At 36.7% G+C, this 11,766-nt stretch overlaps 1 protein-coding gene across 3 annotated transcripts; it reads left to right on the top strand.

Annotated features, from left to right (window-relative positions):
* The first annotated feature begins 2,021 nt into the window (after positions 1-2,021).
* Positions 2,022-10,382, top strand: GAL (galanin and GMAP prepropeptide). Of its 3 annotated transcripts, XM_075426493.1 has the most exons (7): positions 2,022-2,185; positions 2,360-2,440; positions 3,151-3,205; positions 4,551-4,637; positions 6,773-6,933; positions 7,682-7,759; positions 10,117-10,382. In XM_075426493.1, the coding sequence occupies exons 2-6, from the start codon at positions 2,360-2,362 to the stop codon at positions 7,727-7,729; spliced, it is 432 nt and encodes a 143-aa protein (XP_075282608.1). In that variant the 5' UTR covers positions 2,022-2,185; the 3' UTR covers positions 7,730-7,759; positions 10,117-10,382. The 3 variants fall into 3 exon arrangements, with proteins under 3 accessions (XP_075282608.1, XP_075282610.1, XP_075282609.1); XM_075426495.1 differs by lacking the exon at positions 6,773-6,933; XM_075426494.1 differs by lacking the exons at positions 2,022-2,185; positions 2,360-2,440 and adding an exon at positions 2,262-2,342.
* The last annotated feature ends 1,384 nt before the right edge of the window (positions 10,383-11,766 follow it).

The raw sequence follows: 11,766 nt of genomic DNA, 5'->3' as shown, positions 1-11,766 counted from the left end.
GGCTTCAGACTAATTCTAATTCTTCTGTTTGAGCAGTGAGATTTAAAATTCCTACAGAATAAAAAAAAGACTAATAGCATTCTTGACAAGGAAAGCTGAGGGAATGAGAACATAAATTGTAGGAATGACTGATACAATTATTTCACTGACACTAGCTTAAAGATAGATTTAGACAAAAAAGTGTGATGGGCAAGTGATGGATTAAGTCTTTGAGTACACAAAAAGGCTTTCTTTTGCATCTGACTCCAATGGAGATGAAGAGATAATTTTACTCTGTAATTTAACAAGGAGATGCAAGTATTGTTATGAAAAATTGGAATAAAAATTACAGACTAAAATACATTGTTTAAAATACTTTTTACAGGAATGAGAAGAACAAACAGTCATCAAAGGTAGCAGAAATAACACATTTTTATAATATTGCTTGAATGCAAATTTTGGCATCTCAATATAACTTCTGTGGTTTTATTTGAATAACACAAAGAAAACATTCTGTGTCTTGGAGCATCCTCAATTTCAAAAATTACTTTTTGGGAGTTAAAAGTTGAAAGCTAGGACAGTTCAGTCAGAAGTGCATTTCTGATAAGGAAAACAACATTTTGAAAAGATCATATTGCTGTTTTCCAGATCTATCTAGTGTGAATTGCGAGGATCATACAATGGCTGATAGAACATCCTCAGCAAATGATAAAAAGCATCAAATGAAATCTGCAAAGTTAAGCTTCCCATTTATGTACATTAGCATTTAAGAACTGTATAAAATAAACTTTATTCAAGCAGTTATATAAGCTAGCCTATTATATAAACTTTATTCAAGCAGTTTAATAAGCTAACCTATTATAATCCTTCTGCTCCTGAGAAAAGCGAGTAGGAAACAGAACTACAAGACACAGCTTCTGCTTCTAGCCTGGAGTATGAACATCATGCTACACTGAAGTAAAAAAATGTTTTGCTGTTAAACTGGTGAATTGTAGGTGTATTGTATTGTTCAATAGCTGTCTCGGCTCCACATTCAAGTTCACATACACACTATATAAAATTTTACAGAGAATCTGAAGCAGCTTCAGGAAAAGGAGCTGGAAGTATAACTTATTCTGTGCAACATCTGTGATGCTTTTCTTACTGAAAAATGAATTTGAGGGACTTGTAGTGAGTAAACTCATCTGTTGCAGAGAAAATACAATTTGGCAGGGAAAAAAGGGAAATAACATTGGAATCTCTGCCTTGTAACTCAATTTTGCACAGCCCGATGCCAGCTAAGACAAGCAAACTGGCAAAACTTTACTGGTTGTAAATTAACAGGCCGGGGCTAGTCGAATCCCTGGAGAGAGCTACATCCATAGCCTTTCACATATAACCTTAAAGAACATAAGAAAACCAAGTGGTATCTCAGATACAAAGCCGTGAGGAAGTGCAATAACAGAGTTTTGGCTCAGCTCCTTTTGCTCTGACGCTCGAGCAAAGGGTGTGAGTTAAAGGGGTTTTAAGGGACCGTGCGCAGCCTGGACCACTGGGAGCTCCAGGGATCCCAAGTGAAGCGGGGAGGGGGTGTGAAGTCCTCGGTGTGACGAAACACAAAGCCCAAACACTCTGAACCTTGTTAGCCAGCACCACACGCAGACGTTGTGTTCATCTCCGCTTCCTTACCCGAGTCTCTGAAAAGTGCCCAGTATTCTCTCTACGCCTTCTTTCTCCCCGCTGCCGGCCCGGCCCGACGCGACTCTCGGGAAGCTGCAGCGGGGAGCAGGCGCAGGCCGGGCTACCCAGACCAGAGCTCCGCTCGCTGCCCATCAGCCTGCCCCAGGCCGGTGTAATCAGAGGTAATTGCCCGAGCTGTTACCTCCCTGCCGCCTGCGCCGTGCTTCCAAATACCTCTAATTGAATTGGTGTCATTTTTGCCCTTCCTAATGCAGTGGGCTGGCGAGGGGGAAATGACCCAGGAGAGGCGGAGGAGGGCGGGGTGGGCGGCTCTCGGCTCCCCCCTCGCCCCTCCCGCGCGGTCCTGCTGCAGCCCATAAAGCGCGGAGGGACCAACGGATGGGAGAGCGGGTGGGCGAGCAGATCTGCACCCGCACCTCGGCCATGCGGTGAGCGTCCGCCGGTCGGACCGCCGCCCCCAGGACCCGGCACCGGCGAGGCGCTGCGAGAGAGCGGCCGCCGTGCCCTGCCCCGCCGCAAGGTCAAGGTACTCCCCCCCCCCCCCGGCGGGAATCGGCTGCCTAACCGGTAGCGGTGGGCGCCATGCCCCACGGGAGGCAGGCCCACCCGCGGCGGGGATGCTTCGCGTGCCCTGGGGGATCCGTAACTGGAAGGTGAAGCGGTCGCTCGGAGCGTTTACCCTGGTATGGTTTTTTTCTAGATGCAGTGGGGCACTAGTCTCCTGTTTCTGTCTTTAATCCTTTGTGCTGCCCTGTCAGAAACGCTTGGACTGGTCTTCTCAGTAAGTACCAATTTCACTATTGGAGACCCTATCCGTTAGGCAGTGTCCGTGTCTCTGCTGGCAAGTGACAGGAAACCTTGCAGTGATATATACCGTGTTTAGATACAGGAGCTGGGCAAGATGCAAGCACTCAAAACCACTTTAGGTAATAAACAAGTATTTAGTTAAGAATTTGAGGCTTTTGAATACTAGCTGTGTTGTAACAAATAACATGACTAAAGGGGAAAAAAGTGTTTGGTTTATAGATCAAAATTGAATGAATGCCCTATCTGACTCTTAAAAGGTGGTGTGCATATGGACTTTTTTTTATAAAGGGCTATCATATAAGTCCAAACAATTAAAAGAGAATGCTGCTGTTTGTTAAGGTGATAATCAGGTGGTGATATAAGTTTGGAGTGTAAAGTTAAAATTTCTGCCTCCAAAGTGTGATTTGCAGTTTCATTTATACAGTGTGAAATCTTCACCACATGGATGTCAATAGCAAAACTATTGACTTAGATGGGGAGGGGGCAGGAGTTCACCATTAATATTTGCTTCAATATTATTGGCTTTTATTTTTTACAGTATTTCTTGATTGTTGTTGTGGTGTTTTTTTTTCTTAAACTTCAGAAGACACTTTCTGCTAAGAGAATATCCATTTTGGTGCTGTTTGCTTTGTCTTCAGAAAGCACCATGTAGTTCATGCATAACATGCATTTCTTTTCTTTAAGGCAAAAGAAAAAAGGGGCTGGACTTTGAATAGTGCTGGCTACCTACTTGGGCCACGTAAGTCAAGCACTTTTTTTTGGGCATTAATTCAGAAGTTTTATTTCTTGTAAACCAGTTTGCTGTAGCGTGCTACTCACTTTTCTGATGAATACAGTAGTAATTTTGTCTAAACCTGCAAGACTGAAGAAACTCTTTTGGGAGAATACTTTAGACATTTGTTACATGCCTATTGTAGAATCGAGTTGTCTAAGACAACAACTGTTTTTTCCTAATGTAGAGCTGTGCTGTGAGGCTTTGCATCCAGAAGCACATCAGGTCACTCTTTGTGCTTCTGAAAAATGACAAAATGTGACACTTTGTCACTTCTCAATGTATTTCAGATTTCACCTTTAAATCTATTTGAAAATGGCTTCACTACTTGGCTTTATTATACTGCTGTTCTTTTTTTCCATTAAAGCAAAACTCATGACTCTAAATATTAACAGGTCACTTTGTGGGGGAAAAAAAAAAAGAAGTGACATCCCAGATGTTTAAAATACAGGAACATACTGGTTTACAAAGATGGAGAATCATAAATGTAGATTATAAAAGAAATGAAATGCTAAGCTGTCTCGGATATCTGTCCTTTTACCATTATTTCTTGTTAATGTAATAACACCCATAGCCAATGTTTCTATATTTTCAGTCTTGGGAATACTTAACAAATACTACAGATACTTTTAATGATTATCTTCATTCTTTTCAACTAATCTTAAGGATACCTTAAAAGATTAATATATCTTAAACTTCTTAACAGGTTCTGTAAATGTCTGGAAGTATATGTGCCCTGAAGCAGATCTAAAAAAACCTGGCAAAGATACTGTCGGGAAATGTACTTGTCAAAATGCCGTTTATCTAAGACTGGATAATAGGAATAATCCCTTGTTATAGGTCGTAATGATCAGCTTTTACTGGTAAAGGAAATGCCCATTGCAAGGGGGACAGAAGAGGCACCAGGGGCATGTAAGATAGTTTTTGAAGGTTATTCATGTAAACTATCTGCAGTTTTCTTTTAAGCAAACTTATTGGCAACATTTTCTAAAAATAGAGGAAAGAGTAGCAAAAACAACTTTCTGAATTACACGTGAATATACAAACTTACATTTTCTTTACAACTTCCTCTGAATTCAGTAATAGCTTCAGAAAGTATGTAGCACAGAACTGGGTCTGTAAATGATATAAATAATAAGCACAGATTTGGAAGAAGGGTTATTTTATTTAATGACATATTAATTGCTTCTTTGTTGTTTTTGTACATCAAAAGTGCCCATTGTGATCTTTTCTTTGAAATCCATGAAGAGCAAGGAATGCAGCAAAGGTTCTTAAGTCAATTAACTCCTCTGATTTTTAATTTATTTATCAGATGCAGTAGATAACCACAGATCTTTTAATGACAAACATGGTTTCACTGGTAAACGTGAAATACAGCCTGACAAGGATATTAAAGCAGGTAATGAAGTGCTGAAAGCCAGTATTGTTGATTTGATTTTTTTATGTTTAGTAATTTATTGTTATTGATTTAACTACTTACCTAGATACAAGGCTAACTTTAACAAAAATCCTACTAAACATATAAAAGCAAGAAAACTGAAATTTGGCCATTCAGTGTAATCTTTGTACATGTTCATAGCTTAAAACATCTTGGTGCTTTTAAAGTGTAATAGATCATATTACTTTGAATAAACCTAGTTTTTTCTTTTCATATGTTCAAATAAGTATTTCAAATGTCACCCTAGATTCTCAAGAGTTAATTTTTCCAGCAAAGAAGTGAGCCCATAAAGGAATCTTTCAGTAGGGAAAGAAAACTATAGGACTGGCAAATTTTTTTGTTTGTGTGGGTTTTTTTTTGTTCTTATACTCCAGAGCTGAAACCAGACCTCAGAATTGCATGGCTCTATGTGTTCTAAGAGTCTTCACTACCTTAAAAAACTATATATATATCCGTGTTAAGCCTCACAATATTTCCCATATTTAAACAAGATGGATTATCTTCATTAAAAGATTGAGAACCTGGTCAAAAGTGAAGTCAAGTCAACATATTGTTTTGAGGTTGCATGTGTCAGAATTTAGGAAATGGCAACGAAAAGGATGCAGCCTTGTTCTGGGTTCATCTTCCAAAGCTGGGTCTCTACAACATGTGTCTAGACTCTCTTTATGAAGAGAAGCTATCACTTCCAGGGTTTATTTTGAACACCTCCTTCAGGATAAGATGTAGCCACTTCTAGAAAAACTCGTGTCTTTCTCCTGAGGAGGAACTAAATCTGCTGCAGAAATCTAAAGTAAGCTGGGATGAATCCCCTCTTTAGACTATTGAAGAGTGATCTGTTTCTCGCTGCAACCAGAAGAAGTGGAAAAATCCAGTACTGACTGGAGTGCTACTGCATTCATCGCTGCACTAACAGGGGAAGACAAAGTCCCAGCCCCAGAGCTCTCACAGGCTATTTTAAATACACCCAGCACAATGGGGTTTTGGTTGGTTGGTTAGGTGGCTTGTTTCTTTGTTTTTAAGGAAAAAAAAAAAAGGAAGAACCTAATTCTTCAAATATGGGTGTGAAAATAAACTTTTGCTAGTCAGAGACAAAATGAAAGGAAGGTATTTGCAATCTAACAGTGCAGGTCACATTACAACATGTTGCTATTTGTGTATATACTGCCAGCTCCTTCATAGGAATATGGTTCTTAAGAGTTGTGGAACTCTTGCCAGGTACTGTTCCACCTCCACAATTACAAGTAAAACCAACAAAACTTGTCTGGATGGGACCTGAAAATTATATGAGTGTCTGTGTTACAAACATAATTTTAGATGCTCTTCTATAATCAAAAATTTTCTTGGAAGCTGAAGTTTATAGAGTTCCTGTCCAAATGAGCTATGAATATAAAAAAAAAGTAAGGTAGTCAGAATTCTTATTTTAATTGAAAATGAAGGATTTTTTTTTAGTTAAATTCTATTGATTTATTTACAAAAGTATCTTAAAATGGCAATATTCATACACAATTATTATTGTATATGAATTCATGTAAGGGACTGACTGCTCTCTCTCCTTGAAGGAATGCTGCAAAATTCACAAGCTTTCCATACAAGCTAGAAGAACTTGTAACCTGTATTAGTTACATAACGCTAGGTTCAGAAGAAAAAAAAAAGTATGCACATAATTGGGAAAATCATTAAACTCCAAGGGCACAACTGTTTCTTTACTAGAGCCTGTAAGTAACTGACTATACAGAATTAAGGTCAATAGCACAGTATATAGAAATGCACATGTACAATATGCTTAAATCGCTAAAGAAAAATATTTAGCAATAGATACCACATTGGTAATAAAAACTGGGTCACTAATATAATAATGATTAATCATAACAAAAATCCATAACAGGTTAGTGGAAATAAGATTTAAACTAATGAAAACTTCAAATACAAATACTATTAATGTAAGTAATAACAACAACTTAGTGTCAATTCAGAGACTGGCAGGCAAGACTTTTAGATGTAAAGTTCTTAGATGTATTCTTAAATAGTGACTCTATATACCAGAAATCTCTGTGTCCATTACAACTCCCCATCAATATTTTTTACTTATGCTGCAGACCTCAGCCTACCATCTGACCTGTATGTGACTAGAGGCCTTCCCTTCCATCATGGAAGAATTCCCCCAAGATTCATCTGCTGCAAAGTCAGTCTTTCAGGCTGTTTTCTGAGATTAAACACATCCCCTATGATAACATCAAGGGACAGTATTATCAGTGAGGTAATAATGGACTGTCAGTCAGATACTGATACCCATCTGTTCTGTATGCAGAGAACAAAGAATCTTAGGGAAATTACAAACTACTTGTTTTATAATATAGAACAATTTTCCATCCTGTTGATAAAAAGCATACTTTTCAACCTCTGAAAAGGCAGCTTGATAAATTGGGCCATTTAAAAAGCATCAAAAGGCCTACTTCCACAAGATCCCAGTATACTGTATTAGATACATATGCAAAACCAACAATACCTTTCTGAGCTTCTAGTGAAGTCCCAGGCCTAGCTTTTGGGTTACAAATCACTTCTTTGTCACTTGAATGGTTTACTAGGAACAAAGTCAGATTACATGAACTTTTAACTGTTTTGCAAAACTGATGAATTTGTTTACTAAATTTACCTTTCCCTTCAGTCTTGGGCTAGTGGACACAAAGGAGAGAGCTGAGAACAAAGGTTAACTCTCTTCTGCAACAGAACTCTTAAGGCCTTAAAGACCATGACCACTAAAGTGTCAAAGCAGCTCCTATGCAGCAATAGCTGCAAAGCTGGGCAATTTTGATTCTGAGAATCGCAGATACCTACTTTAAAGTGGCTTTGCTCTTCCATGAAATGAGAAGTTTTCTTCAATGAAAAATCCCTTAAGGATTTTAAGGAAAAAGAAAATTCGGATAGTTTTTCTTCAGAGTGCTCATAGCCACAATTTCACATACAATAGATCTTTATACCATGTTAACAACCAACATGTTTTACAGGGAATCTTGGAAGACCACCGGCTGATGAAAATATCGTGCGCACAGTAATTGAGTTTTTGACTTACTTGCATCTTAAAGGTTAGTGAATGCCTTTTTAAACTATCACACTTTCTGGTGTGAAATTTACTGAGAAGGTAGGACTATCCTTGAATCTACAAGTCTGCTACAGATTTGAGCATGCAAGACTTTGAATAGCATCTCTGGTGGAGGGGGAGGAACTGTCAATTCCATTTTATTGCACTTAGGAATAGGCCTGATTTAGAGAGTGCAGGAAGTCCTGCCAGACTGCAGGTCAATGAATATCTAACATAGCAGGGTTCTAATATCATTTGATTACTCTGGGCACTGTGAAAATAACAACAGCTACTACTAAAATTTTATGGACCCAGCTTTTAGAATAGTTGAACACAAACTAAATACAGTCTGATTATATGGGAGTTAGTATAAAACAGTTCAATAACAAATTAAATAAGACCTTAGTCTAATGCTAGGAACAGTTTATTAAAATTCTGAAACACTTGTTCGTCACAAAAGCAACACATCTCCCTTTCCGCAGGTATTCTACAATAAAGTCACATCATAAAATTGCAACACTAAACTGAATGTCGGCAAACAGCTCAAAATATTGCTAGTAAAAATTCTGTGGAGTCTCAAAAATTGTGAGAAAAATTGTAAAACTGAGCTTACAGCTTATTCTATAAGAATGGCAACTTTAGTATAGTATTAGGTGAAGAAGAAATCTGTCTGCTGAGTTTTAATCTGTTTTGCTTTTTTTAAAAAAAAAAAAAAAAAAGAGCTTTTAAAAACCACTTCAGCCCTCCTAAAACTGTCTACAGTTCAAAGACCTAATATATACTTGTGAAGAAAACAACAGGAAGGAAAAAAGTTAATTTTACTGCAAATGTTTGAGGAAATCTCTGTCTCAGGAAGCAGATAATTTAATAAATCTGTAACTTCTGTATTCTTACCTTTGTGTTCAACAATCATAAGCAATTTTGTGGCAAGTCTATGGTGTGGAATAGTAACAAAGAACTGTGTTACATTTGTATTGTAATTTCATTATTAAAAGAGACTTTTTAAGAAATATGTTCATTTTCTGTATATTTTGGAAACAAAATTCTAGATGTCTTTGGCAATATTTTCCAAATGATTTACATCCACCCAGACAAAATAATTCTCAATACTGAAAATATCAACCCAGTGTTTATTGAATCAACTCTGCATTTGAAACAAAAACTCTTTATGGTTAGTACTAAGGGCCTGAGATAATTAAAAATACATATTTAAAGTAGATTATTAGCATGTATGTCTACTGTGGATATAATAGTACCTTGTTTGTTGTGCCACTGTGAAGAAGGAGCCCTAAACACTCTTTTACCCTGCTAGGTAAGCCTAGGAAGTAAAGCTAACAACTAGACACAACAGTGCGAAACATGTTGAGCTCAAGCATGCACTCTCTGATGCGTAGGCTAAGAGCTGCTAAGCTGGGCAAGAAAATAAGATGCATCTCAAAGAAATACAAATCACTTCTTCCCTGGGATGAATGAGCAAAAAAGGTTGTATTGTAACTATAAGTAACAATTCCTTCTTTAGGATAGTCATGACAAACAGCTGTTTTTATTCCTCATAACAAAAAGGAATCTCCAGATCATATAAAATGTCTTTGCTCCGAGTTAGTTCTTGTATTTGCAGATTTCAAAAGACAAAGAATGATATCGTATTGTCCCTTAACAATATTTATTGGTAAGACTTAGTACAAACTTTTACACAAAATCAGAACTGTGAACTTATGAGGTGAAAAACATACTTTGTTATGGTAGAGACTTCAGCATTTTTGCTCAAATGGAGCTTTACTACATTAAATATATTGGTTTAGATATATTCCTTTGGGGAGAAGGGGAAAAAATCCCACTCATGAGATTCAGATTCAGGGAATGGTTATTCAGATTAGACACACATTTTAATCTGCAAGATAAAGTGAATATTTTAATTGCTAAGAAGTATCCTGGAGATAACTAAAAGTGGTCTTCAGCTCTTTCTCTTGAAAATTGCTCCCTCCAGCTTTAAATGCTTCCCGTATAGAGCAGACTGTAGGTTGGCAGCCATAATTGGATAATATTAAAACTTTTGTGATGCTGGGATCCAGCAACATCAATTGACATAATAAAATTGATAGAATTTAGTTGTCATTCTGTCACTGCTGTTTCTAAAAAGTTGAAATTATAGCAGGAAGATATTATTAACTTTCAAAAGAAAAAAACAATAGTTTATAAATAAAAATATTAAAAGTTCAAGGATTTGCCTCCTATAGTTGAGAGAAGAAAAATGTAAAAATGTATACTATTGAAATTGGATTTCATTATTTAATTGCTAAAATAAATATGCATACTTACATATGTGTTAATTATCTTTTTTCTTTTTTTTCCTTTTTGCAGAGGTGGGAGCACTTGACAAACTACCTTCACCAGAGGAAACAAATCAGTATTGAAGAAGAATGCATTTTTATTTTGTTGTAGCATATATTGAGATTAAATTCTAAACAAAAGCTCCAAATGAGCTGAAGATGAGAAGTATTCTTTGCATTAATCTGATAAATGATAAATAGCATTCTGTCCTCTGGGAACTTTTTGTTTGCTCTTTTTTTTTTTCTTCCCCTCCCCTGTGATGTTACAGTGTAAAATTCTGCCTTGGTAAAATTTTTCTGTAGATAAATGATAAAATAAAAGTAAAGAGCAACTACATTGTTTCATTTTAAAATTAAATACATACCAGCACACAATACATCATATATAAAGCCCAGGTTAAATTGTTAGCTGACACTGCATCTATACTCTGCAAAATTACAGTAAAATAAAACATAAATACTACATATTGGGTACTATCTAACCGAGAAAAAGAAGAACAATGATTTCAAACTGCTGCCATACAGACCCTTTTTAGGTCACAGATCTTTCTGTGCTTCCGTGCTTCATGAAAGCCTAACTTCCTGTTCATATTTTCATAGACATGAAATAAACTTACGTTCATTTTAAATTTCATATTATTTCCCTGTAATACAACAGCCCATTGACCAAAGTATATCTTCAGGGAGTACAAATTTAACTGTTCTGTACAGGTAACAGGTTTACACAAAGACGAGGTGTAGGACTCCTATGTTGTCAAGAATACTGGATCTGTATTCATTAATGAAGAAACTCTCCCATCCACTTCAAGATTAAAAAAATGTTTTATTTTATGAGATGCTTTAGTCGTAGTCCAGCAAAAGCAATTGAATACATGCTTAATCCCTATGAAAGTGCTTTGATGTACCAGGACCGAAATGCTAGGCGCATATACAATAAATGTCATATCAAGAATGAGTAAAGTTTATAGAGGATGCAAGAATCTTAGAAAGGTATTTCACATGCAGCTGACTTTCACTCTCTGCATAGTGCAATGAAATACCATCCTTTCAAAACGCTGCTGTGCACTAGAGTGCACAGACTGACAGAAATTTTGAAGAACATTATTACATAACCTGTTTTTCACTTTCAACATAGCAGAATACATTCTAGGTGCCAAGCCACTAGTGCATAATTTGAACCCACAAAGTTATCTCACTTTGTCAATAAACTCATGCTCTTCCACTTATAATCACTCAGCCTCTGATCTAATGTCTTATCTTCACCTTTCAAAGTGTACACAGTACACTTTTTTTATCAGATCCAATGAGTTTTTGAGCAAGATCTTCAGGCAACGTTTTTATTTCTTTGAAAGAGTAATTTAAAAGTATACACTGCTAGTATGCATGCTGCTAGTTCAACATTATTTGGTAAATTAATGGGCTTCCAAAAATGTGAAAAAAAAGAATAAAGTGAAATTTACCTTCTGTGGATTAGTATAGTTCAGTAATTCCAGACTGATTTTTCACTAGTAATGTCCACATTTCCCATTATAAACTTGAAACGGAGCCCACTAAAATCGAGGCGTTCTTTTCAGTGACTTCCATGGACTTTAGTTCATTGACTGCTAAGAACCAGCATCCATTTGCAGAACTTCATAACAAGCCATCTTTCTATGGCAAAGCAGCTGAATGTATTATCGAA

Source organism: Opisthocomus hoazin, chromosome 7, assembly GCF_030867145.1.
Source record: "Opisthocomus hoazin isolate bOpiHoa1 chromosome 7, bOpiHoa1.hap1, whole genome shotgun sequence".
Taxonomy (NCBI): Eukaryota; Metazoa; Chordata; class Aves; order Opisthocomiformes; family Opisthocomidae; genus Opisthocomus; species Opisthocomus hoazin.
Note: the sequence above shows the minus strand (reverse complement) of the source record. Positions and strands in the feature narration are given on the sequence as shown.

Bases quoted from the DNA above. Each gene is read 5' to 3' on its own strand.
- GAL (XM_075426493.1), top strand. From the start codon at position 2,360: ATGCAGTGGGGCACTAGTCTCCTGTTTCTGTCTTTAATCCTTTGTGCT. The intron at 2,441-3,150 runs GTAAGTACCAAT...CTTTTCTTTAAG, and splicing joins CGCTTGGACTGGTCTTCTCA to GCAAAAGAAAAAAGGGGCTG. The intron at 6,934-7,681 runs GTAATAATGGAC...CATGTTTTACAG, and splicing joins GGGACAGTATTATCAGTGAG to GGAATCTTGGAAGACCACCG.